Source organism: Chlorocebus sabaeus, chromosome 8 (genome assembly GCF_047675955.1).
Source record: "Chlorocebus sabaeus isolate Y175 chromosome 8, mChlSab1.0.hap1, whole genome shotgun sequence".
Classification (NCBI taxonomy): domain Eukaryota; kingdom Metazoa; phylum Chordata; class Mammalia; order Primates; family Cercopithecidae; genus Chlorocebus; species Chlorocebus sabaeus.
In genome coordinates, this window is record NC_132911.1 from 148465155 (window position 1) to 148492707 (window position 27553).

A 27553-nucleotide genomic window follows, 5' to 3' on the forward strand; every position below is an offset into this window, starting at 1 on the left:
GAGGACGCATAGGTGAGACTAGAGATGGGGCCAAACTATGGGGGACCCTGTGAGCCACAGGGGTTCTGCACTTCATTCCGGAATCACAGGACACCACTCAGGGGTTCTCACAGGGGCTGTGGTGTTTTTTTTTTAATGTTCTCTGGCTGCTCTATGGGGGTGTTGAAGCCCCTGATGGGAAATGTTAGGGACCTGTGTTAGCGTGACTCTTGTGGGGGTAAGGAGGAGAAGGAACGGGAACCCCCAGTTTGGGTGACAGACGGGACATAGACAGCGAGAGAAAGAAAAGTCAACAGTGGAGACAGAGGTGACCCTGTGTGGGCTGGGCCCAGGTGGTCGTCATGGCCACCACACCAGAAAACAAGCAACAAGTGGGGACATGTTTGCAAAATAGATACAGGCCTCACCCAAATCAATGAAATGAGACCAAAAATTTTCCAGGCCGGGCACGGTGGCTCAAGCCTGTAATCCCAGCACTTTGGCAGGCTGAGACGGGCGGATCACGAGGTCAGGAGATCAAGACCATCCTGGCTGACACGGTGAAACCCTGTCTCTATTAAAAAATACAAAAAAATTAGCTGGGCGTGGTGGCAGGTGCCTGTAGTCCCAGCTACTCGGGAGGCTGAGGCAGGAGAATGGTGTAAACCCGGGAGGCGGAGCTTGCAGTGAGCTGAGATTGTGCCACTGCACTCCAGCCTGGGTGACAGAGTGAGACTCCGTCTCAAAAAAATAAATAAATAAATAAATAAATTCCAACAGAAAAAATGGGCAAAAACAGGGACAAGAGTAGAAAACCACATGGCCGGGGAACACCTGACAGTAGCAAATGTACAGATGTGGGGAATTTGTGCGAGTCTTCAGAGCTGGTGGAAATGGGAAGTGGAGTAACTATTTTGGCAGAAAAATATGTATTTTCCCTGCGAACCGGAATCCCACGTGTACACATCCAGAGAGTTCCCTTTGTGGGTTCATGAGGAGACGCACGCAAGGGATGCCCTAGTAATGAGAACTTGGAATGGCCTGAATGAGAGCAGGGGAGGGGCCGCCCAGGACAAAGCTGCAGGGACAAGGACCACTCATCCTCTATGGCAACTTGCAGGCTTAGAAAGAAGGGCCTCCCCTAGTCTACTGGAGTTCTTGACACTGGAATTTGGGGCCTGTCACAGGCCTGTTCAGAAAGGGGTCTGGTCCTGAGAAATAATAGGGTATTGGAGGCTTGTGGTCATAATGCTGTCTGTAGTTCCAAAGCCGGAAGAGGCAGCCACAAGCAGACAGGGCGCCGTGTCTCCTGTGTAGGTGGAGACTGGGCATAGTGGCTCACATCTGTAGTTCCAGCACTTTGGGAGGCCAAGGCAGGAAAATCGCTTGAGCTGAGCCCAGGAGTTTGAGACCAGACTGGGCAACATAGCAAGACCCTGTCTCTAAAAACATACATATATACATATGTACTTTAAAAAAAAAAGTAAAAGAATAACTGGACACAAAGCAAGGACTGCGGTTGTTGATCCTAGCCTGAAAAAAAACTTTACTGGACATTTTGGGGACATTGGGAAAATTTGAACATGGGCTGGCTATTAAATGAGATTACAGAATTACTGTTAATTTTCTTAGGTGTGGTTATGTGGAGTAATGGTCTCATTCCTGAGAGGAGGGCTGCGACATTTGGGGAGATGTGTCACCAGCTGCAAATTACTTCCAAATGGTTCAACCAGAAATACAACATGTAGAGAGCATTTTGGAGAACAGGACAACAGAGCAGCTGCTGCTGAACTCAGGTGGATATAGAAGGTGTTTTGTGTTTTTTTTGAGATGGAGTCTGGCTCTGTCACCTAGGCTGGGGTGCAGTGGTGCGATCTTGGCTCACCGCAACCTGCGCCTACTGGGTTCAAGCAATTTTCCTGCCTCAGCCTCCCGAATAGCTGGGATTACAGGCGCCTGCCACCACGCCCAGCTAAGTTTTGTATTTTTCGTAGAGACCGGGTTTTACCATCTTGGCCAGGCTGGTCTTGATCTCCTGACCTTGTGATCCACCCTCCTCAGCCTCCCAAAGTGCTGGGATTGCAGGTGTGAGCCACTGCGCCCAATCGGAAGTAGTTTTTAATATTCTCTATGCTGGAAGTTTTTTGTAATGGAAAATTGGAAGCAAAACAAGATAGGAAGCAAGGTGAACGCCGCAGAGGTCGGCTGCGTCAGATGGCCCAGAAGGCCGACTGCCGGCGGGCAAGAGATAAGCACTGGCAGTAGTGGTTTAATACCTGACGTTCCAGTAGAATGCACAAAAGCCATTACTGAAAGGGCAGGAAGTCTCAAGGCTTTCTCTAGAAAGAACACATTCCTGTTCCACTGGCCCTTCACCTGTGAGCTGGGATGGGAGCTTTTGGGTATAGCAGGTTGCTCCTAGGCCTCTTCCCAAGTTCCAGGTTTCCAGGGCCTAAAACCTGGTTGCTCTTCCTGTGGTTTGGGGCATTGTGGGGCTGAGTGATGTGGTTCTTCGAGCGAAGTTGGGGGACTGAACCACCCTGATTTGGGTGGTGCAGAGTCAGGGAACACCAGATTTGTTTCTTCTATCTGGGGCTTGGAAAAGCAAAAGGTGAGTACAGAAGATTAGCAATAAAACCGTAACTGTAGCCGGGTGCGGTGGCTCACGCCTGTAATCCCAGCACTTTGGGAGGCCGAGGCAGGTGAATCACGAGGTCAGGAGATCAAGACCATCCTGGCCAACGTGGTGAAACCCCGTCTCTACTAAAATACAAATAATTAGCCAGGCGTGGTGTCGTGCGCCTGTAGTCCCAGCTACTTGGGGAGGCTGAGGCAGGGGAATCACTTGAACAGGGGAGGCGGGGGTTGCAGTGAGCTGATATCGCACTACTGCACTCCTGCCTAGCAATATAGCAAGACTCCGTCTCAAAAAACAACAACAACAACCACCATATCTGTATTTATTTGCCTCCAGTAATTTTTATCACTCTGCTTGATCCCAGTTACATTTTAAACTTCTACCACTTACTGAGGGCAGTGAATTCCATGTATTTTTTCCGTAACTTAGAAGTATTTTTATCTTGTCTTAAATTGATCTCTAGTAGTGCCTTTTTTCCCACACCCACGTATTATTTCAGGGGTCAGTGACATTTGACAATGTGGCCGCGAATTTCACAAGGAGGGAACAGATGCGCCTAGCTTTTCACCAACAGGCGGCGATGTTGGAGAACTGTGGGAACTTGACCTGGCTGGGTAGGCACTGCCCTCTCCCCTGCCCCTCTCCAGGCTCTCTGAGTACTTCAGTTGTTGAGAGTGATGGAGATTCCACATCCTTTCTAGACCTAGAAACTAGACCCTTTCTCCAGGGGACAGACCTGAGCTCCACAGGGAGGAAAGAGGCTGGGCCTGAGGTAGCCCCTCTCTCCAAGTTCCCTATAGATATTGCACCACAGAATTCCACTCATGCTTGGCAGGACTTTCTGTCTCCCCAGCACGATTTGGTATAGTCCTGATGAATCTGAATTTTTCTTTTTTGAGGCAGGATTTCATTCTGTCGCCCAGGCTGGCGTGCAGTGGCACAATCATGGCTCACTGCAGCCTCAACCTCCCAGGCTCAAGTGACCCTCCCACCTCTGCCTCCCATGTAGCTGGGACTACAGGCACTAGCCACCAGGCCTGGCTAATTTTTTGGTTCTTTGTAGAGACAGGGTCTCACTCTGTTGCCCAGGCTGGTCTCAAACTCCTGGGCTCAAATGATCCTCCTGCCTCAGCCTCCCAAACTGCTGGGATTACAGGCATGAGCCATTGCACCCAGCCAGAGTCTGAACCTCTTAATCACCTTGCACTCTTTTCTCCCTTTGCCCTTCTTTCTCCCTCAGCCATGAGTCACCCCCATCCCTCCCCACCCCGGACATAGTTTTATCTTTAGAGCCCCTACCTATTCCACCATCGTGGGCCTTCCTACCTGGTCCAGCTGAATCTCTCTGCCTGGTCTCTGCAGACCATAGGCTTTGGTTCTCAGCAGAAATACACCTGTTGTGTTTCCTTCTCTGCCAGCAGAATTTCTAGGCCTCAAACCTGACCTGATCTTCTAGCTGGAGAGAGAGGAAGAGCCATGGCTGCCAGATGTTCCACAGACTGAAAATACACACACACAGAGATGCTCCTTCCCAGGTGAGAAGAGGGAAGCCAGCTCTGGAGAAGGCAGTAGTGGGATACATTAGGAGGAGACATAACTTGAAAAAACAGAGCCAGGTTCGGCATGGTGGCTCACACCTATAATCCCAGCACTTTGGGAGGCCAAGGCGGGTGCATCACCTGAGGTCAGGAGTTCGAGACCAGCCTGGCCAAAATGGCGAAACCCCATGTCTACTAAAAATACAAAAATTAGCCGGGTGTGATGGCAGGTGCTTGTAGTCCCAGCTACTCATTAAGCTGAGGCAGGAGAATCGCTTGAACCTGGTAGGTGGAGGTTACAGTGAGCTGAGATCACACCACTGTATTCCAGCCTGGGCGACAGGGTGAGACTCTGTCTCAAAAAAAAAAAAAAAAAAAAAAAAGTCCGGGCACGATAGCTCATGCCTTTAATCCCAGCACTTTGAGAGGCCAAGGTGGGCAGATCATTCGATGTCAAGCCTGTAATCCCAGCATTTAGGGAGGCTGAGGCAGGTGGATCATGAGGTCAGGAGATCGAGACCATCCTGGCTAATATGGTAAAACCCCGTCTCTACTGAAAATACAAAAAATTAGCCAGGCGTGGTGGTGGGCGCCTGTAGTCCCAGCTACTCGGGAGGCTGAGGCAGGAGAATGGCGTGAACCTGGGAGACGGAGCTTGCAGTGATCAGAGATCAGGTCACTGCACTCCAGCCTGGGTGACAGAGCAAGACTCTGTCTCAAAAAAAAAAAAAAAAAGTACCAAGAAAAAAAAAATTAGCTGGGCATGGTGGCGCAGGCCTGTAATCTCAGCTACCCAGGAGGCTGAGGCAGAGAGTCACTTGAACCTGGGAGGTGGAGGTTGCAGGGAGCCGAGATTGCACCACTGCAGTCCAGCCTGGGTGACAGAGTGAGACTCTATCTCAAAAAAAAAAAAAAAAAGAAAAAAATTAAGGAAAACAATTCCATTCACAAGAGCATTAAAATGAATAAAATATTCAGGAATACATATAATCAAGAGGCAAAAGCCTCATAAATTGAAAAACTACAAAAGATCACTGAAAGAAGTTAAAGAACACATAAATGGAAATACACTCGCTGTTCATGGATTGGAAGACTTCACATTGTTAAGGTGACAACACTACCCAAAGTGATCTACAGATTCAATACCTACCACAATCTTAATGGTGTTTTTGGTACATATAGAAAAACCCTTAACTGGGCACAGTGCCACGCACCTGTGGTCCCAGCTACTCAGGAAGCCGAGCGGGAAAGGTCACTTGAGCCCATGAGGTCGAGGCTGCAGTGAGCTGAGTTTGTGCCATGGCACTCCAGCCTGGGTGACAGAGAGATCCTGCTTCAAAGAAAACTAGGACCTATCCTGAACTTCATATGGAATGGCAAGTGACCCCAAATAGCCAAAACAATCTTGAAAAAGAACAAAGTTGGAGGACTCACACTTCCTCAACACTTAATACAAAGCTACAATAAAAAAAAAAAAAGTGATACTGGCATGATAGGAAATAAAACATAATACAAGAGAGCCATGAAATAAACCCTTGCGTATATTATCAATTGATTTTCAGCAAGGATGCTTGGACCCTTTGTCATGTTTGTGTCCCACCAAATTTTGTATGTTGAAGCCCCAACCCCCAAGGTGGGGAGAGTGGCTGTGAGAAGGTGATATAGGTTAAATGAGACCATAAGGTGGGGCCCTAATGCAATAGAGCTGGTGCCTCTAAAAGAGAAGAGATACCAGAGATCTGTCTCTCTCCACCATGTGAGAACACAGCAAGAAGGAGGCCATCTGCAAACCAGGAAGAGAACCCTCACTGAGAACTGAACAGGCTGGTACCTTATCTTCCTAGCCTCCAGAATTGTGAGAAATAAATTTCTGTTGCTTATGCCAAGCCACCCAGTCTGTAGTATTTTCTTATGGCAGCCCAAACTGACTAATACATCATTCAATTGGAAAAAGAAAGTCTATTCAATAGATATTGGCTGGGCACAATAGCTCAGCCTGTAATCCCAGCACTTTGGGAGGCCAACACAGGTGGATCACTTGAGGTCAGGAGTTCAAGAGCAGTCTGTGCAATGTGGTGAAGCCCTGTCTTTACTAAAAATACAAAAATTAGCTGGGAATGGTGGTGTATGCCTATAATCCCAGCTACTAAGGAGGCTGAGGCAGAAGAATTACTTGAACCTGGGAAGCGGAGGTTGCAAAAAAACTGCAAAAGATCACTGAAAGAAGTTAAAGAACACATAATAAATGGATGGATCCGCCCATCTCAGCCTCCCAAAGTGCTGGGATTACAGGCGTGAGCCACCATGCCTGGACAAAACAGTTAAATTACTGTATGATTCAGCTACTTCACTCCTAGGGATAGAGCTAAAAGTATTTCAAGTAGGGATTCAAAAACATATTTTTACACCAATGTTCACACTAGCACTACTTACAATAGGCAAGAACTGAACTCCAGCCTGGGTGACAGAGAGCAAGACTCCAACTCAAAATAAATAAATAAATAAATAAATAAATAAATAAATAAATAAATAAATAAAGATACTGCTGGGAAAACTGGTATCCACACACAAAAAGAAAAAAAAGAAGCTGGGCACTTACCTTACACTCTATTTTTAAAATTAGCTCAAAATGGATCAAAGACCAAAATGCAATATTTTTTTTTTTGGAGATGAAGTCTCACTCTGTTGCCCAGGCTGGAGTGCAATGGCGCGATCTCGGCTCACTGCAACCTTCGGCTCCCTGGTGCAAGTGATTCTCCTGCCTCAGCCTCCCAACTAGCTGGGACTACAGGTGCATGCCACCATGCCCAGCTAATTTTTTGTATTTTTAGTAGAGGTGGGAGTTCACCGTGTTAGCCAGGATGGTCTCGATCTCTTGACCTCGAGATGCGCCCGCCTTAGCCTCCCAAAGTGCTGGGATTACAGGTGTGAGCTACCACTCCCAGCAATGTAATACTCAGAAGTAAAAACTCGGCTGGATGTGGTGGCTCATGCTTATAATCCCAGCACTTTGTTAGGCTGAGGCAAGTGGACCACTTGAGGTCAGGAGTTCCAGACCAGCCTGGCCAACATGGTGAAACCCTGTCTCTACTAAAAATACAAAAATTAGCTGGGTGTGGTGGTGCACACCTGTAATCCCAGTTGCTCGGGAGGCTGAGGCAGAAGAATCGCTTGAACCCAGGAGGTAGAAATTGCAGTGAGCCAAGATTGCGCCACTGCATTCCAGCCTAGACAACTGTTTCAAAGCCAAACCAAACACCGCTGGGCGTAGTGGCTCACACCTGTAATCCCAGCACTTTGGAAAGCCAAGGTGGGTGGATCACTTGAGGTCAGGAGTTCAAGACCAGCCTGGCCAACACGGCAAAGCCCCCTCTCTCTACTAAAAATACAAAAATTAGCCAGGTCTGGTAGTGGGCACCTGTAATTCCAGCTACTTGGGAGGCTGAGACAGGAGAATCACTTGAACCTGGGAGGCGGAGATTGCAGTGAGCCGACATTGTGCCACTGCACTCCAGCCTGGGCAATGAGAGTGAAGCTCTGTCTCAAAAACAAAAACAAACAAACAAGAAAACCCCAAACTAAACCAAACAAAAACTGAAAAACTCTTTGAAGAAAATATAATGGAAAAGCTTCACTACCGGGGACTTGGCCATGACTTTTTGCATATGACACCCAAAGCAGAGGCAACAAAAGAAAAAAAATAAGTGAATTAAACTTCATCAGAATGGAAACTTTTGTGCACCAAAGGAAACAATCAAGAGAGAGAAAAGGCAACCAACAGAATGGGAGAAAATATTTGCAAATCATATATCTAATAAGGAATTCATATCTAAAATACATAAAGAACTCCTAAAACTCAACAACAAAAACCAAAGAGCCAAATTCAAAAATGGGCAAACTTGAATAGCGATATCTCCGAAGAAAATATACAAATGGGCAAATTTGAACAGCGATATCTCCGAAGAAAATATACAAATGGTCAATAAGAACCTACAAAGATGCTCAACATTAGGAAGACGCAACCCGAACCACAGTGAGATACTACTTCACGCCATTAAGATGCCTATTATCAAACAGGCAGAAGATATCAAGTTGGCAAGGATGCAGAACTGGAACCGTTGTGCTTTGCTGGTGGGGATGTAAAACAGAACAGCCGCTGTGGAGAACAGTTTGACCATGCCTCAGAAAGTTAAATCATTACCATATATATTTTTTTCTTTTGAGATGGAGTGTCACTCTGTCACCCAGGCTGGAGTGCAGTGGTGTTATCTCGGCTCACTGCAACCTCCACCTCCCAGGTTCAAGCGATTCTCCTGCCTCAGCCTCCCGAGTAGCTGGGACTACAGGCAAGCACCACCACGCCTGGCTAATTTTTCTATTTTTAGTAGAGACAGGTTTCACCATGTTGGCCAGGCTGTTCTCCAACTCCTGACCTCAAGAGATCTGCCCATCTCAGCCTCCCAAAGTGTTGGGATTACAGGCATGAGCCACCATGCCAGGACAAAACAGTTAAATTACTGTATGATTCAGCTACTTCACTCCTAGGTATAGAGCTAAAAGTACTTCAAGTAGGGATTCAAAAACATTTTTACACCAATGTTCACACTAGCACTACTTACAACAGGCAAAATGTAGGAACACCCAAGTGTCCAACAACAAATGAATGGATAAACAAAATGTGCTATATATATACAATGGAATATTACTTGGTTATAAAAAGTAATGGAGGCCAGGCACAGTGGATCACACCTATAATCCCAGCACTTTGGGAGGCTGAGCCGGGCGGATCACGAGGTCAAAAGATCGAGACCATCCTGGCCAACATGGTGAAACCCCATCTCTACCAAAAATAAAAAATTAGCTGGGTGGGGTACTGCGTACCTGTAGTCCCAGCTACTCAGGAGGCTGAGGCAGGAGAATTGCTTGAACCCGGAAGGTGGAGGTTGCAGTGAGCCGAGATCGCACCACTGCACTCCAGCCTGATGACAGAGCGAGACTCCATCTAAAAAAGATAAAAGTAATCGAGGCCAGGCACAGTGGCTCATGCCTGCAAACCCAGCACTTTGGGAGGCCAAGGTGGGGATCACTTGAGGACAGGAGTTCGAAACCAGCCTGAGCAACATGGTGAAACCCCATCTCTACCAAAAACTATAAAAATTAGCCAGGCATGGTGGCATGTGCCTATGGTCCCAGCTACTCAAGAGGGTAAGGTGAAAGAGTTGCTTGAACCTGGGAGGGTGAAGTTGCAGAGCCAAGATCATGCCATTGCACTTCAGCCTGGGTGAGAATAAGACCCAGTCTCAAAAAAAAAAAAAAAAAAAAAAAAGAAATGGAGTTCTGAAACAGGATACAACACACAGAAACCCCTTGAAAACGTTATGCTGAATGAACTAAGCCAGACAGAAAGTAACACAGATTACATGTTTCCACACATATTTATGTTCCCAGAATAGGCAAATGCAAAGAAACAGAAAATAGAATTGAGGTTACCAGTAGCAGGGAGAAGGGGGAAATGAAGAGTTATTGTTAAGAGGTACACAGTTTGTTTGGAATATAGCAGGGAGAAGGGGAAATGAAGAGTTATTGTTAAGAGGTACACAGTTTGTTTGGAATATAGCAGGGAGAAGGGGAAATGAAGAGTTATTGTTAACAGGTACACAGTTTGTTTGGAATATAGCAGGGAGAAGGGGGAAATGAAGAGTTATTGTTAACAGGTACACAGTTTGTTTGGAATATAGCAGGGAGAAGGGGAAATGAAGAGTTATTGTTAATAGGTACACAGTTTGTTTGGAATATAGCAGGGAGAAGGGGAAATGAAGAGTTATTGTTAAGAGGTACACAGTTTGTTTGGAATATAGCAGGGAGAAGGGGAAATGAAGAGTTATTGTTAAGAGGTACACAGTTTGTTTGGAATATAGCAGGGAGAAGGGGAAATGAAGAGTTATTGTTAACAGGTACACAGTTTGGAATATAGCAGGGAGAAGGGGAAATGAAGAGTTATTGTTAACAGGTACACAGTTTGTTTGGAATATAGCAGGGAGAAAGGGAAATGAAGAGTTATTGTTAACAGGTACACAGTTTGTTTGGAATATAGCAGGGAGAAGGGGAAATGAAGAGTTATTGTTAACAGGTACACAGTTTGTTTGGAATATAGCAGGGAGAAGGGGAAATGAAGAGTTATTGTTAACAGGTACACAGTTTGTTTGGAATGAAACAGTTCTGGAAATACACAGTGGTGATGGTTACACAACACCATGAATGTACTCAATGCCACTGAATTGTACACTTAAAAATGGTTAAAATTGTAAATTTCATGTTATAGTTATTTCACCACAATAAAAAAGGCAACCTCAACTCTACTGACATAAAAAGTATGAATGATATGTTTGTTTCATTTATTTTTTGAGACGGAGTCTCACTCTGTCACCCAGGCTGGAGTACAGAGGCACAATCTCGGCTCACTGCAACCTCTGCCTCCCAGGTTCAAGCAATTCTCCTGCCTCAGCCTCCCGAGTAGCTGGGATTACAGGCGCCCACCACCACACCCAGCTAATTTTTGTATTTTTAGTAGAGACAGGGTTTCACCATGTTGGCCAGGATGGTCTTGGACTCCTGACCTCAGGTGATCCACCCACCTTGGCCTCTCAAAATGCTGGGATTACAGGCGTGAGCCACCACACCTGGCCGATGTTTTTAAATTTACAATATGTAAAAATGTTAAAATATGTGGTATTATCTTCAGTGTGAATTTTCTGATATTGAGGAAATAGCAAAAGTGAAGATCCTAGGTGCTGCAATGACAAGCATTACAGTATTTTCTTTTTAAAATGCTCTCCAGTATGTCTCAAAGAAAACTTTCCTAAATCAGCAGCAATGAATTCTTTTTCTAAGTGGGGGAGATTACAGGAGCTTCGTTTCGCTCACTTTTCTCTCTCAATTTCTCTAAAATGAACATGCACTGCATTTCATTTAAGAAAAGAGGTTTGTTTAATGAGAAATGTCCTTTCACCCTGTGAAAACATCGTGTGGATAATCAATACAGGGCAGAGTCAGGTGCCGGGGGTGCATGCAGGAAGTGCTCGGCTGGACTCTGCCCTCAGACACTTCTCCACTGTTACACGGAGAAGTCCTCCCGGAGGTGAATCCGCTGATGCTGACACATGTTGGAACTGTGCCGGAAGGCCTTCCCACACTCACTGCACTTGTAGGGCTTCTCCCCGGTGTGGATCCTCCGGTGCTGAATCAAGTAAGTGCTCTGGCTGAAGGCTTTCTTGCAATCACTGCATTTGTAGGGTTTCTCTCCGTGGTGCAACCTCTGGTGGTGAATGAGTCTGGAACTGTTGTGGAAGGCCTTCCCACACTCGCTGCACTTGTAGGGCTTTTCTCCTGTGTGAATTCTCTGATGCTGGATGAGGTGTGTGCTCTGGCTGAAAACTTTGCCACAGTCATTGCATTCATAGGGCTTCTCTCCAGTGTGGCTTCTCTGATGTTCCACAAGTTTGGTTTTTTGAATGAAAGCTTTCTCACATTCATTACATTTATAGGGTTTCTCTCCAGTGTGAATTCTCTGATGTTGGATAAGGTTAGAACTTTGGGTAAAGCCCTTGCCACATTCCTTGCACTCAAATGGCTTCTCTCCAGTGTGAGTCCGACGATGGCGGATAAGGATTGAGCCATCACTGAAGGCTTTCCCACAGTCATTACATTTATAGGGTTTCTCTCCAGTGTGGATCCTCTGGTGATAAATAAGGGAAGAGTAGGCGCTAAAGTGTTTCCCACACTCACCACACTTGTAGGGTTTCTCCCCAGTGTGAATCCTCTGGTGCTTCATGAGGTTGGGCCTCCGGGTGAATGTCTTACCACACTCGTCACACCGGTAGGGAATCTCTCCTGAGTGCATCCTTCGGTGGTTGATGAACTCACAGCTCTGGCTGAAGGCTTTCCCACACTCATCACATTTGTAGGGCTTCTCTTCGCTGTGAAGCCGCTGATGCTTGACAAGGTTGGCACTGTACCTGAATGTTTTCCCACAGTAACTGCAATAATGCAATTTTTTCCCAGTAGGAATCTTCTGATCTTCTTTAACAACTAAGTTTGCACTCAAGATTTCCCCAGAGTCACGAACTGTCTTTGTTTTTTTTGACCTGTGTATGCGCTTATGGTTGTTGAGATAGGATCTCTGTTCAAAACTTTGCTCGCATATATCACATTTGTGAGGGCTCTGATCGGGAACAGGTCGTGACACCAACCTGAGGCTTCCCCCAGACCCCCCGCTGCTCTCGCCGTTGGTCAGTGTGACTGCCCTGGGGCCTCTCTGCTCCAGCTTTTCCAGGCTCCCCTCTGCCTTCCTGATGTGGTCACAGGCTTCTACCGGCTCAGATCCCTGGGGAAAAATCCCCCTCAGCTGGCCTAGTTCTTCCTTACCAAATGTCTCCCGTGAAGTCAACTCCTTGTACTCAGTTCTGGTCCCAAGAGCTGAAACAAAAAACAGAACATCTAAGGGTCACCTGCTCTGACTCTGGAAGGCAGGCATGAGATGCTGCTGGCCACCTGTGGTGTACTGATTTGATCATCTCCAAAGTCACAACAACCTTGCAAAGATGAGAGTCTGGAGCTCAGAGGCTTATGCAGCTCACCTAGGGCCGCAGTCATGTGGCCCTTCCCTCACTCACTCCTTCTTTGATTTGACACTCACACAACAAACTTCTCCTGGGTGGCCACTCCCCAAGAATGGGGAGTGACAAGTACCCAAGTGGGGTCCTGCCACATGGCCCCTCAGAGAATGATACCAGCAGCCACACTCAGGATTGATTAGTCCTGGCCCCTACTTGCCAGCTGAGTCACCTGAGGCAACAACTCACCTACCTTTCTGAGCCTTGATTTCTCCATCTGTGGCCACATGGCACTCATGAGAACAAAATAGAGTAATACAACAGACTGACCATGAAGAACTCAGCCCAGTGCCCAGCGCAGAGAGTTCCAGGTGCAAGCATCTCATGACTGCCACTTTGATTACTGCTCCCTTCCTAGTCCTAAGGGGTCTATCCTTCCACCCCTTGCCTGGCTCTGCACCACACATGAACAGGTGATGAACACCAACATCGGCCAAGATGTGCAGCAGACAGTGCTCACATACTGCTACAGGAGCCTGTGCTGGAGCTGCTGCTGTGGGGGACGGTTTGGCAACCTTATCTAAAGTGGCTCTATGAACACGCTGACTCAGCGCTCTGCTCGCAGGTACACACGCACCAGAAATGCATTCCGGGCACCGGAGAGATCCATGCACAAGAGCGTCCACAGCAGTCCTGTACAACCCCAAACCTGGACAACTGAATGTCCTCCACAAGTAGAAGGGAACATAAATTGTGGTATGTTCATACAATAGAACAATGGCAACCAAACAGACCACACTGCTGCTCCAAGAAACACAAGCAGCTCTCACAACGTTCAGCAAAAGATGCCCTGTGTGCGTCTAGACAGAAAAATCCAAAGGAGGAAGCGACCTCTTGTGACAGGAGTCAGAAAGACGACCCCTGTGGGGAGCAGTGGGAAATGACAGAGGAGAGCCAGGGAGCTCCTGGGGAGCTGAAACAGTCTGTATTTTAATCTGAAGGATGATTTTTCATAAAAATTCACTGAGTTGTAAACTTAGGGTTTGTCCTATTTCTACAGATATTTACATTCAAATAAGCAAATTTACAAAATAAGAAGTCCTTTGAGCCAGTGGTTCCTTCCTAGGATATCATCAGACACATGCAAAAAGGTGACCAGCAGAGCTATCCAATCTTTTGGCCTGCACTTCCAGTGAAGACATGACTGAGACTCATGCGCACAGAAATGGAAACACATTCCGTATCTGCACGGCAGAACGCACTATCATTCCTGTTAAGAGGCAGTGTCAGCCAGGCATGGTGGCTCACGCCTGTAATCCCAGCACTTTGGGTGGCCAAGGCAGGTGGATCACAAGGTCAGGAACTTGAGACCAGCCTGGCCAATATGGTGAAACCCCATCTCTACTAAAAATACAAAAACTAGCCAGGCGTGGTGGCGTGTACCTGTAGTCCCAGCTACTCGGGAGGCTGAGGCAGAATAATTGCTTAAACCCAGGAGGCGGAGGTTGCACTGAGCCGAGATCGCACTACTGCACTCCAGCTTGGGCAACAGAGCAAGACTCTGTCTCAAAAAAAAAAAAAAAAAAAGAATGGCTCACACCTGCAATCCCAGCACTTTGGGAGGCCAAGGTGGAAGGATCACTGGAGCCCAGGGGTTCGAGACCAGCCTGGGCAACACAGTGAAATGCTGTCTCTACTAAAAATACATACATTAGCCAAGCGTGGTGGCAGGCACCTATAGTCCCAGCTACTCAGGAGGCTGAGGCAGGAGAATCACTTGAAACTGGGAGGTGGAGGCTGCAGTGAGCCGAGATTGCGCCACTGCACTCCAGCCTGGGCGACAGAGCAAGACTCTGTCTCAAAAAAAAAAAAAAAAGGGCAGTGTCTGGCCCAGGTGCAATGGCAGTGGCTCACACCTGTAATCCCAGCACTTTGGAAGGCCAAGGTGAGAGGATCGCTTGAGCCCAGGAGTTCAAGACCAGTCTGGGCAACATAGTGAAACCTCGTCTGTAAAAAAATCAAAACTTAGTGTGAGTGGCACATGACATGCCTGTGGTCCCAGTTACTCGGGAGGCTGAGATGGGAGGATCGCTTGAGGTCAAGGCTGCAGTGAGCCATGATCATACCACTGCACTCCAGCCTGGGTGATAGAGGGCGACCCTGTCTCAAAAAAAATAAATAAATAAAGGCTGTGTCCATACATAACAGTGGAAAGGCCAGTGCTAGAAAAGGAATACCCTACAACACAACTGTGTCTGGGCGGTGAGATTCAGGAGGATGTGTACTCTCTCACTTTTCCGTAGTGTATTAATTTAGAAGAGAGGGGAATTAAGTAATAGGTCTCCATCACTAGGCCCTCATTGTCTGGCATAAGCTCTGGAGGGCAGGGTTCTGTGGGGTTCTGCAGACCCTAACCTCCCCTTACAGCACCCATGGTCTGCACCTACTCACTCCCCTCTACACGGGACCTTGCCTGGACTGTCCATTCCTGTTTTCCACAGAAATGCTGCCCCGGAGAGATTCTGCTCAATAATCTCCCCACCAAGGTGCCCAGACTGAGAGAGGTGACCTGGGCTTCAGCAAAGGCCACCGTCAGGCCTCCTGTGCTAGCCCCAATGCATCTTCCCCGCAGACTCCTGATTCATTAAACAGACACACTGGACCCTAACAAATGCTCATTCGGTGACTTGAGTTGGGGAGCAGACCCCCTCACGCACCTGGGCTGTTGACTTTCAGGTGCTCTCTCCCAGAGGTGCCCTGAACATCCAGGACCCAGGGCTCATCCCCTCGCTCCAACTGCGAGATCACTCCAGGCTTGGGGCCTGCAGGTCCTACTCCTGGGAAGGAGACAGGGACTGGGGTTGGTACCAAGGACACAGGGCAGCACTTAGTGCCGTCTCACCCTGGGGCAGCAGGGTAAGGGAGGCACAAGCAGAGGGGGTGATGGAAGCCTGGACACCCTCTGGAGGGCACTGAGATTGGGTTGGGGCAGTCCTGAGCGTAAGGGAACAAGAGCTCAGGGGTTCCCTCCACTAGGAGGTGTGCAACTCCACCCCTGACCCCGGTCCCCCCGTCCCACCAGGGAGGGGTCTGCCTGGGACCTGGAGCGAGAGGGAAGGGAAGGGCTGACTCAGGAAGGTCCCAGCACTGCCCCTCCCCTCATCTTCTCAGATCAGGTGCCTACCTGAGATAAAGGTCATCACCTACCTCTGTGCCCAGGGGGTGAGGCCCCCAGCCCAGCCTCTGCTGAGCCCTTAGCACCCAGGGCTGTTCCCAGAGCTGAGTTCTAGTGAGGGCCTTACCCAGTGAGACTAGGTTCCCGTAGGTCTCCAGCATCACGTCCCTGTAGAGGCCCCTCTGAGCAGGGCCCAGGCGGCCCCATTCCTCCCGAGAGAGGAACACAGCCACATCCTCGAAGGTCACCTCAGCCTGGAATGACAGCGACTGCTATAGCCCAGGTGTGGTCCAGAATGGGCTGGCAGGGGCAGGGAGGCAGCAGAAGCATGCTAAAGGCACCAGCACAGTGGGGGGCTGCATGGGGGTCCCAGGGTCACCCCTACCATCATGTCAGCACCCCAAACCAGAGACACCTGACAGTGTTTGCCAAGGAAAGCCCTGGGTAAAGATTTCACACCTCCCAGGAGGACAGATACTCACCTGGGGTGAGGCAGACAGGAACAAGGCCGCCATTGCCTAAGGGTTGGGCTTTCTGAGGGCGGGGCACAGGAGCTGCTCACTCAGGTGCTGAGGGAAGAGAACAGAACAAGTGGAGGCCCAGTCTGGCCCCTTCTTCCACAGCTCAGGCTACTTGGTGCTGCCATAAACAGCCCTGCCTGCCTCACTGGTCCACCCCCACCCATCCCCATGGGGGTACTGCTAACTGGCCTCCCAGGCTAGTAAACAAGTTCCCCATTATCTCAGGTAGCAGAGCATATTACATATGCATCAAAGAAAATGCTAAACCATCATAGCCACGCTTGATGCACCACTACCTTTCTACCCCCACATCCTCATGTCCTCACCTGTCTACCCTCACATATGCACGTCCTCACCATCTGCTTCTTTGTTTGATCACCATTAAATAGTGTGGGCTCCCAGAGCTCAGGGCCTTCGCAGCCTCCATACTAGCACTGGCCCCCTGGGCCCACCTTGTGTACTCTTAACCTGTCTTTTCTCCTTTGACCCCGCCAGACTTCACAGCCCCCACAGCCTGGTGTTGGGTCTGATCACCCCAACAGTCACACCCGGTTAATTTTTGTATTTTTTTGTAGAGATGGGGTTTCGCCATGTTGCCCAGGCTGGTCTTGAACTCTTGAGCTCAAACAATCTTCTTGCCTCGGCCTCCCAAAGTGCTGGGATTACAGGAGTGCACCAAAGTGCCCAGCCTCCAGTCTCACCTCTACTACCTGCTGCCCTTGGGCTGTCTATCCCCCTCCTCCTCTCTGGCATGCTAATCTATCTCATTCAGGAGGAAAACAACAATACTCATTCACTTTACATGGAAGAATGAAGACAAAATGTTAAGGGCTAAGGAAGAAAATTTAAATGATAGAAGGGGCCAGGCTCGGTGGCTCACATCTATAATCCTAGCGCTTTAGGAGGCTGAGGCGGGAGGATAGCTTGAGCCCAGGAATTTGAGACAAGCCTGGGCAACGTAGGGAGACCTCAATGCTACCAAAGAAAAGAAAAAATTAGCCGGCTGTGATGGCACACACTTGTAGTCCCAGCTACTTGGGAGGCTGAGGTGGGAGGATCACTTGGGCCCAGGAAGTAGAGGCTGCAGTGAGCTGTGATCACACCACTGCACTCCAGCCTGGGGGACAAAGCAAAATCCTGTCTCAAAATAAACAAGTAAAATAAGGTTGACTCACTTACCAGAAGCGTGAGACTCTTGGATTAGGTACACATGATGCAACTATTTGGCCTAAAATAAAATAACACAGAAAGGCTAAATATCAGTAAATATTAGATCAAACGCTAGTTAAAATAAAGCTGTGGTAGCTACATACCTTTTCTATATCTTTAAAGCTTTTTATTGAGGTATATTTATATTATAAAAGTTGACAAATCCTGAGTACACAGTTCAGTGGATCATCACCAACTGCACAAGCCCATGGAACCAGCACCATAGTCAAGAAAGAACAGGCCAGGCCATGTACGGTGGCTCATGCCTGGAATCCCAGCACTCTGGGAGGCTGGGGCGGGCGGATCACCTGAGGCCAGGAGTTGGAGACCAGCCTGGCCAACATGGTGAAACCTTGTCTCTACTAAAATACAAAAATTAGCTGGGCGCAGTGGCAGGCACCTGTAATCCCAGCTACTCAGGAGGCTGAGGCAGAAGAATCGCTTGAACCTGGGAGGTGGAGGTTGCAGTGAGCCGAGATCGCGCCACTGCACTCCAGCCTGGGGGACAAGAGCAAGACTTTGTCTCCAAAAAAAGAAAAAACAAAAGAAAGCAAAAATCACTAATAGGAATTTTTAAAAATGCATATTACTAAAAGTCCACCAAAAAGCTTTAATAATTACAAACAGGTATTGATCTATCAAAGAGGAACTGGTAAATCCTCCTCTGGAATGAGTTTTTTTTTTTTTTTTTTAAAGACGGAGTCTCGCTCTGTTGCCCAGGCTAGAGTACGGTGGCGTGATCTCGGCTCACTGCAAGCTCTGCCTCCCGGGTTCACACCATTCTCCTGCCTCAGCCTCCCGAGTAGCTGGGACCACAGGTGCGTTTAATTTTTTTTTATTTTTAGTAGAGACGGGGTTTTACCGTGTTAGCCAGGATGGCCTCGATCTCCTGACCTCGTGATCCGCCCGTCTTGGCCTCCCAGTGTGCTGGGATTACAGGCGTGAGCCACCGTGCCCAGTCAAGATTTTTAACATGCTTCCCTCAGAAACAAGTGGGTCAAGTAAAGAATCTCATGCTTAAAGCATAGAGAACACACTTTTTTTTCAACATACTGAACATTACCAAAAAAAGAGCAACAGAGAAAGTTTCAACAAATCCCAAAGGAATATATCATTGGCAAAATAATTCCTACCCATATTGTTGTTATATTAGAAATATACGACGAAAAGTTACCCTCTCTCCAGAAGAATACAGAAATGGAAACTAAAGTGGAAACAGAACCAAGCCTACCTAAAGAAAACTGCGCATCCTTAATAGACTCATTTTAACAGGAAAGACTAAAATAAATAATCTAAATATTCAGCAAGAAATCAAATGCACGCTGTGGCTCATGCCTACAATCCCAGTAATTTGGGAGGCCGAGGCGGGTGGATCACTTGAGGTCCGGAGTTCAAGACCAGCCTGGCCAACATGGTGAAATCCCATCTCTACTGAAAAATACAGAACTTGGGGCTGGGTGCAGTGGCTCACGCCTGTAATCCCAGCACTTTGGGAGGCCAAGACGGGCGGATCACGAGGTCAAGAGATCGAGACCACCCTGGCCAACTTGTTGAAACCCTGTCTCTACTAAAAATACAAAAACTAGCCGGGCATGGTGGCAGGCACCTATAATCCCAGCTACTCAGTAGGCTGAGGCAGGAGAATCTCTGGAAACTGGGAGGCAGAGGTTGCAGTGAGCCGAGATCGCACCACTGCACTCCAGCCTGGCCACAGAGCGAGACTTCCACTCAAAAATAAATAAATAAATAAATACAAAACTTAGCCGGAAATGGTGGTGTGAACCTGTAATCCCAGCAACTTGGGAGGCTGGGGCAGGAGGATCACTTGAATCCAAGAGGTGGAGGTTGCAGTGAGTTGAGATTACATCACTGCACTTTCCAGTCTGGATGACAGAGTGAGACTCTGTCCAAAAACAAAAACAAAAACAAAAAAAAAGAAAATAAAAGAAATCAGATGCAGAATAAGAAAGTAACTCAAGGAGGGCTGGGCGCCGTGGCTCACGCCTGTAATCCCAGCACTTTGGGAAGCTGAGGCAGGCGGATCGTGAGGTCAGGAGTTTGAGACCAGTCTGACCAACACAGTGAAACCCCATCTCTACTAAAAATACAAAAAATTAGCTGGGCGTGGTGGTGTGCACCTGTAATCCCAGCTACTTGGGAGGCTGAGGCAGGAGAATTGCGTGAACTCAGGTGGCGGAGGTAGCAGTGAGCCGAGATCGAGCACAGTGCGAGACTCCGTCTCAAAAAAAAAGAAAGAAAGAAAGAAAGAAATTCAAGGAAAGGGCCGGGCGCGGTGGCTCAAGCCTGTAATCCCAGCACTTTGGGAGGCCGAGACGGGCGGATCACGAGGTCAGGAGATCGAGACCATCCTGGCTAACACGGTGAAACCCCGTCTCTACTAAAAAAATACAAAAAACTAGCCGGGTGAGGTGGCGGCGCCTGTAGTTCCAGCTACTTGGGAGGCTGAGGCAGGAGAATGGCGGGAACCCGGGAGGCGGAGCTTGCAGTGAGCCGAGATTGAGCCACTGCACTCCAGCCTGGGCGATAGAGCGAGACTCCGTCTCAAAAAAAAAAAAAAAAAAAAAAAAGAAATTCAAGGAAAGAACATGAAAGAAAACAAAACACAATTTAAAGAAACAGAAAGCAATCTCTATGGTCATTCTTTGAAAATGCTAATAAAGTACACAAACACCTGGCAAATCCAATAAAGGAAACAAAAAAAGATGGAAAAGGGGCTGTGCACAGTTGCTCATGCCTGTAATCTCAGCACTTTGGAAGGCCAGGGTGAGTGGATCTCTTGAGCCCAGGAGTTCAAGACCAGCCTGTGCAACATGGCAAAACCCCTCTCTACAAAAAATACAAAAATTAGCCAGGCATGGTGGCATGTGCTTGTAGTCCCAGCTACTTGGGAGGCTGAGGTGGGAGGATCGCTTGAGCCCAGGAGGCAGAAGCTGCAGTGAGTCGAGATCATACCACTGCACTCCAGCTGGGGTGACAGAGCCAGAGTCAGAGCCAGGGCCTACCTCAAAAAAAAAAAAAAAAGAAAATAGATGGAAAAGTAGAAAAGGAAATGCTACCAAGAACAAAAAAGGAAAGAGTGTGTATTTAGGGCAGTTTGAATCTATGCTCCTAGGTTAAAAAAAATAATAATAATTTCAAATAGATTAAAAAAAAAAAAGAGCAAAAGGCCAGGTATGGTTGGCTCATGCCTGTAATCTCCATACTTTGGGAAGCCAAGACGGGAAGACTGCTTGAGCCCAGGAGTTCAAGCTCAGCCTGGGCAATATACTGAGACCCCATCCCTACGAAAAATTTAAAAACTTAGCAGGGCTTGGTGGCACATGCCTGTAGTCCCAGCTACTCGGGAGGCTGAGGTGAGAGGATCACTTGACCCCGGGAGGCGTAGCAATAGTTCTCAGAGTGTGGCTCAGGGATCCTGGGGTTCCATGCATTCAAGTTTGTGTTCACAACACTAAGAGGACACATTAGAAGCATGTGCAGTAGAGTCAGTGACAAGAGAGGGATGTTCTCTCTCAGAGCCCGCTGCTATTCAACATCCTAGCCAACGCAGTAAGTCACAGAAAAAAGAAATATGAGCTACAAGGATCAGAAGAAAAAAGACAAACTCGTCATTCTTTGAGAATGATAAAAACAATCTACATAGAAAATCCAAGAGTATCAATCCACTGTTGGGATGACAGGAGTTCAACAGCATTGCCACAAACAAGGTCAATACAGAATAATTAATACCACTCCTATTCGTTAGCAATCAGCAACCGAAAACTGACCATTCACAATAGCTACAAAAACTATGCAGTACGTTAAGTCTTAAAAAAAGATATGTATGTAATGGACATTATAATAAAACTTTATTGAAATACCTTAGAAACGTTTATGCAGAAACAGACCATGTTTCTAAATAGGAGGGCTCAATAATATAAAGATATCAATTCTCCCCAAGTTAAATTTATTCTGTGCGATTACAGTAAGCATTTCAACAGGACATGATATCTGACAGAAATGACTCCAAATATCACATGAAATAGTAACGATCTAAGATTAGCTAAGGCAGTGTGGCTGGGCACAGTGGCTCACGCCTGTAATCCCAGCACTTTGGGAGGCTGAGGCGGGCCCATCACCAGGTCAGGAGATCGAGACCATCCTGGCTAACGTGGTGCAACCCCGTCTCTACTAAAAATACAAAAAAATTAGACACGTGTGGTAGCATGCACCTGTAGTCCCAAGAATGGCGTGAACCCCGAAGGCGGAGCTTGCAGTGAGCCGAGATCACACCACTGCACTCCAGCCTGGAAGACAGAGCAAGACTCTGTTTCAAAAAAAAAAAAAAAAAAAAGATTACCTAAGGCAATACCAAAAAAATAACTGAAGGAGACAAGGGTGTGCCCTACTAGATACTGAGACTTAGGCTATGGTAATGGAAAGTGAAGTTTAAGTATAGGAAAAAAGATAATGGAAGACATCTATGCATATGTTAATATACCTGCAATATCAATGGCAATGAAGAAGGACAATAAATGGTATTGGCACAACTGGTTTTCCATTGGAAAAGAAAATTAGTTCCCTGCCTTCTATGGTACACAAATATTTCGGGCAGGTTAAAGACTTAAACATTAAAAAAAAAAAAAAAAAAAAAAAGGCCGGGTGTGCTGGCTCACGCCTGTAATCCCAGCACTTTGGGAGGCTGAGGTGGGTGGATCACGAGGTCAGGAGTTCAAGACCAGCCTAGCCAAGATGGTAAAACCCTGTCTCTACTAAAAATACAAAAATTAGCCAGGTGTGGTGGCGCGCACCTGCAATCCCAGCTACTCGGGAGGCTGAGGCAGAAGAATCACTTGAACCAGGGAGGTGGAGGTTGCAGTGAGCCAAGACCATGCCACTGCACTCCAGCTTGGGTGATCGAGCAAGACTCTGTCTCAAAAAAATACATAAAAATGTAAATAAGTAAATAAATAATAAAAGCCTACAAAGAAAACGATTGTTTGATTCCATTAAAAAGGAAAAAAGGCCAGGCATGGTGACTCACACCTGTAATCTCAGTGCTTTGGGAGGCGGAGGTGGGCAGATTGCTTGAGCTCAGGAGTAGGAAACCAGCCTGGGTAACATGGTGAAACCGCAGCTCTACAAAAACTAGCCGACGTGGTGGTGTGAGCCTGTGGTCCCAGGCAAAACCTCAGGTGGCTGAGGTAAAAGGATCGCCTTAGAGTGGGAGATGGAGGCTGCAGTGAGCCAAGATTATGTCACTACACTCCAGCCCAAGCAAGACCCTGTCTCAAAAAAAAAAAGAAAAAGGATTCTATACAACACACCACAAAATTAAAAGGCAAGCAGACAAGCTAGAGAATGAAAGATATTTGCAAACATGTAACAAAGCATAAATATACAGAATATATTTTAAAATTTTTTTAATAAGAAAAATGTCACAATTTTGAACAAATGAACACAGGATAGGACCTGGCAAACCCTGTAGTCCCAGGGGCTACTCAGCAGGCTGAGGCAGGAGGCTCACCTGAACCTGGGAGTTCTGGGCTGCAGTGTGCTATGCCAACTGGGTGTCCCCACTAGGTTCGGCATCAATATGGTGACATCGGGGAGCAGGGGACCACCATGTTGCCTAAGGAGGGGTGAACCAGCTCAGGTGGGAAACAGGGCAGGTCAAAACTCCCGTGCTGATCAGTAGTGGGATCACGCCTATGAGTGGCCACTGCACTCCAGCCTGGGCAACATAGTGAGACCCCCCCATCTCTAATTTTTTAATTAAAAAAAAAAAAAGTAAAGTAAAACCAGATTCTCCCCATAGATTGGGGAAATATAAAATACTTCATAAAATCAAATGTTGAGGACACCGTAAACTGGTACAGTGACTCTAGAAATACACCTGGCCCTACTTGGTAGAACTGAAACCCTGCAAAACTCTCTGTGGGGAAACCTAACTCAAAGTATGTACTCTCACTGCACTCTAGCCTGGGCCACAGAGCCAGACTCCCTCTCAAAAAAAAAAAAAAAAAAAAAAAAGTATGTACTCTATGGAGACTTGCTAAGGCACACAAGAAAAACACAAGAATGTTACCATGTGCCTGTGTAGAAGAAGAAAAAACTTCAGCGTCTATAGGCAAAGTCACAGTGGTGAAAAGTAATGTCAAGGAGACAGAGCAGTTATAAGGCTGAGAAAAACTGTCAGGTATAGAATATCCACAGTATAATACATACGTAGTTTTTGTTTTTTTTTTGAGACGGAGTCTTGCTCCATCGCCGGGGCTGGAGTGCAGTGGCGCGATCTCAGCTCACTGTAAGCTCTGCCTCTCCAGTTCACGCCATTCTCCTGCCTCAGCCTCCCGAGTAGCTGGGACTACAGGCGCCCGCCACCACGCCCGGTTAATTTTTTTGTATTTTTTAGTAGAGACGGGGTTTCACCGTTAGCCAGGATGGTCTCGATCTCCGGACCTCGTGATCCGCCCGCCTCCGTCTCCCAAAGTGCTGGGACTGCAGGCATGAGCCACCGCACTCAGACATACATATGTAGATTTTTAAGAGACAAAAACAATATTAGGTATGTAGAGATACAAGAAAACGAGACTGGGCGCAGTGGCTCACGCCTGTAATGCCAGCACTTTGGGAGGCTGGGGCGGGCGGATCACTTGAAGTCACGAGTTCGAGACCAGCCTGGCCAACATGGTTAAACCCCATCTCTACTAAAAACACAAAAATTAGCCGGGCGTGGTGGCGAGCGCCTGTAATCCCAGCTACTCTGGAGGCTGAGACAGGAGAATTGCTTCAACCCGGGAGACGGAGGTTGCATTGAGCCGAGATCGCGCCATTGCACTCCAGCCTGGGCGACAGAGCGAGGCTCCGTCTCAGAAAAAGGAAAAGAGAGAAAGGAAAGAAAGAAAAGAAGGAAAAGAAAGAAAAAAGAAAAAGGGGAAACAAAAACCTGGCTGCCTGGCTGCGGGGAGAAAGGCCTCGGAGCGCTACACGCGAGGAGGGTGGGGTGGAGGGAAGGCACCAGCAGAGGGAGCAGCATGGAGGAGCGCAGACGCTAAATGCAGGAGGGGCGGCACCCGCAGAGGGCTGGGAGGACCGAGAGACGCACGACCCCGCCCCTGAAAAGCTGACAGGAGAGGGGCGTGGGAGGGAGCCGGGATGAGGCCTCGGGCCGCTGGTACCAAGGGGTCTGGAGCGCATCGGGACGCAGAAGCCGCCCTGTGCGGCAGGAGTCCAGGGGGGCCAGCGTGGGGCAAGGGAGCTGTGAAGGGCTCGAAGGCGGAAGGAGCCCCGTGAGGAGCGACCCCGGGGCTGGGAGAGGGCGGCGAGGCGCAGTCCGTACTCAAGGCCTTGTCCCGGGTCCCTGGAACAGGAAGTGCCGCTGATGGCGGGACGGACCCAGGCCTGGAGCACCGCAAGACAACCGGGCACGGGCGCAGCGCGCAGGGTAAGGTCTGCGCCCCGCGCGCCCGCCCCCGCCGGGCTCACACTCACCTCAGCACCGCGGAGCAGCACGGCCGCCCAACCTCGCCCGTTCGGCCCTCCCGCCCCGCCAATCGGAGCCGATCCGGAAGTGACGTCAGCCAACTGTCCGGGTCCGAGGCGCCGTCCGGGCCGCTCTGGGAAGCTAGGACGCCGCGTCTCGGCTGCCCACCTTCCTGGCTCGCAGTAAGGCTCCGGGGACCCGCGAATGGCAAAGCCGTAAAGCAGAACGCTGCCACCGGCTGGCAGTCCGAAGCCACGGCCCGGAGGCCTCAGAACTGGGGCGATGGTCAGAGTCGAAAACATTAGTCTTTCCCTTTTTCTGATAAATTCTCTCCCTAATGAGCCACGAAATGTGCCACAAACAAGAACGAACTAGGTCCTTTCCTTTACAGTTTCTAACGGGAACCGCACCCTTCCTTGGGGCTAAGAGAGGATGCTTACTGGCCAAAGCAGCCTGTCTTGGGTTTAACCCATGGCCCCTCATCCCTGACTCCTGTAAATGGTGCCCAGTGTCCACTCTGGAGAAAGGGTTTTCGGGTGCCTGAGCTGCTTCTGGAGCAAACTTTCCCTGATGGCCGGTCCTTCGGCCAAGCCCTGCATCCACTTTGCCCAGAAGGGAGCAGAAAAGCAGTGACCGCTTATGGCCAAGCTAAGCATCTAGTGCTTTCCCAAAACCCTCTTTCTAGATGCCCCTCCATCCTTCAGGAGGAAACACCGCCCTCCTGGATTCTTTCTCGACCAATCACCTAGGACCCTGGGACCAGCCTTGCGAATGACAGTGGATCTAAACCAGGTCCCCTCGCTACTGGGGGGGGGGGGGTCAGGGCTGGAGTGGGAGGACCACATGAGGCCAGGGGCTTGAGACCAGCCTGGCAATAACGAGAGCCTGTCTAAAATAAACAGGCCCTGCTGGGTCACTGCCTAGGTGTGGTGGGCGCCCAAAGACAGGTGGGGCCATGCCAGCAGGATGAGGAAAGCAAGATCATGAAATGGGGGTAAGGTTCACTCTAGAAACAGCGTGGACCATGACAGTCAGGGGCCACCGTGTAGCCACTTAGGAGTCATCCCAGAGTGACCATGGAAGCCTAAGGTGGCCTATTCTCACCTGCCAGGCGCTCTCCAAGTCTATAGGCAGAGCACACCATGCCTCATTCTGCCTGCTGCAGTTCCACAGGAGTGTTCTTAGGGGAAATAATCTGCAGTTGCTGCATTTGCTGGTGGAACTTCCTTGTGTGAAAGCGCTGATAGGATGCTGTCCTGGCATCTCCTCGTTGTGGTTAAGGGACAAGATGCCATGGGCTATGGCCAAACAGGAAGCCCCTCCACCTGCCTTGTGAGGGCAACTAGCTTACTTGCCCTCCCATTGCAGGGGGCGGTTCCCTGACACTTCCAACCTGATTCCACTCAGAATCACCACCCTCAGCCTCACTTGTCACTACCAAAGCTATAGAGAAGGAAGGTATCTGCCCCTGCCAGTAGGGAAAGGCCATGTGCTCAGAATAAGGTAATCAATGCAGCTTTGGGGGCTGTTCCTGGTTAGTTTCTCTGCAGTATATGGCTCTGGGTGGATGGGTGAAGGGACTCTTGGATGCCCTGGGATCCCCATACACGCACTGCATACATTCATCCCTTTGTTCAGCAATATCAGCAGTGACCTGGGACCCCACACTCAATCACCACCTCAACCTCACCTGTCACTATCAGGCTAGAAAATGAGGTAAGGCATGAGGCTCCACCCACAGGAAAAAGCACCCAGAACCCTCTAGTCAGTGACCACTCCCCACCATGGCAGGGTGGGAATGCATACAGGGTGCTCCCAGTCGTCTGCAGAACAGAATGGTAAAGGCCAGGATAGGAATAACTTCCCGGCTGTAGACAGGGTGTCTTTCCCACGTTCCTCCAGGCCCATCCCAAGTTCTCAGTGCAAGACAGACACCTGCAAGCCCAGTATCCCTGGCAGTGACTTTACAAAAACACACTGACATCAGCAGGGCTGTACCCAGTATGGACGGGAAGGATGTAGCCAAAAGACTGCAGGCAAAGGAACGCCTCAGGTGCTGAGCAAGTTAGCAGTGAGCTGGCAGAGTGAGGGTATGGTCCAGAACACCAGGCTCATGATTGTGTCCTATTCTGTTTCCTGTTCCTCAGTTTCGTCATACGTGAAATGAGTGCTTACATCCAAGCACTGCAAGCCATGGTACTGAGTCACCCACCTAAGTGTCTTGGTCCCCTCTGTGGGGAAGCAAGGGTCTTGCCCAGGGTACCTGCACCTCATTTCTAGTTGCAGACTTTTCCTTCAAGCTTCCACCACTCATTGGTGGTCTACTCCAGTAGTCTACCTTCCTCCCAGTACCAACCAGGGGGATCCCACAGAAATCCTCCCAGCAGGGACCCCT

General features: G+C 48.6%; 2 protein-coding genes across 5 annotated transcripts in view; one reads left to right on the forward strand and one right to left on the reverse strand.

The window, feature by feature from the left end:
- Positions 1-27553, forward strand: part of ZNF7 (zinc finger protein 7) — a 322126-nt gene that overhangs the window by 238728 nt on the left and 55845 nt on the right. The window lies entirely within an intron of this gene.
- On the reverse strand, positions 10232-27488 carry ZNF34 (zinc finger protein 34). 3 transcript variants are annotated; one of them, XM_008001992.3, is made up of 6 exons: positions 25167-27488; positions 17643-17691; positions 16425-16511; positions 16070-16196; positions 15485-15604; positions 10232-12630 (listed from the first exon to the last, which is right to left on the reverse strand). In XM_008001992.3, the coding sequence occupies exons 3-6, from the start codon at positions 16455-16457 to the stop codon at positions 11270-11272; spliced, it is 1641 nt and encodes a 546-aa protein (XP_008000183.3). In that variant the 5' UTR covers positions 16458-16511; positions 17643-17691; positions 25167-27488; the 3' UTR covers positions 10232-11269. The 3 variants fall into 3 exon arrangements, with proteins under 3 accessions (XP_008000183.3, XP_037855845.2, XP_037855846.2); XM_037999917.2 differs by having other exon boundaries at positions 23200-27488; XM_037999918.2 differs by lacking the exon at positions 15485-15604.

Bases quoted from the DNA above. Each gene is read 5' to 3' on its own strand.
- ZNF34 (XM_008001992.3), bottom strand. From the start codon at position 16,457: ATGGCGGCCTTGTTCCTGTCTGCCTCACCCCAG. The intron at 16,197-16,424 runs GTGAGTATCTGT...CTGTCATTCCAG, and splicing joins TCCTGTCTGCCTCACCCCAG to GCTGAGGTGACCTTCGAGGA. The intron at 15,605-16,069 runs GTAAGGCCCTCA...TCTCCTTCCCAG, and splicing joins CGGGAACCTAGTCTCACTGG to GAGTAGGACCTGCAGGCCCC.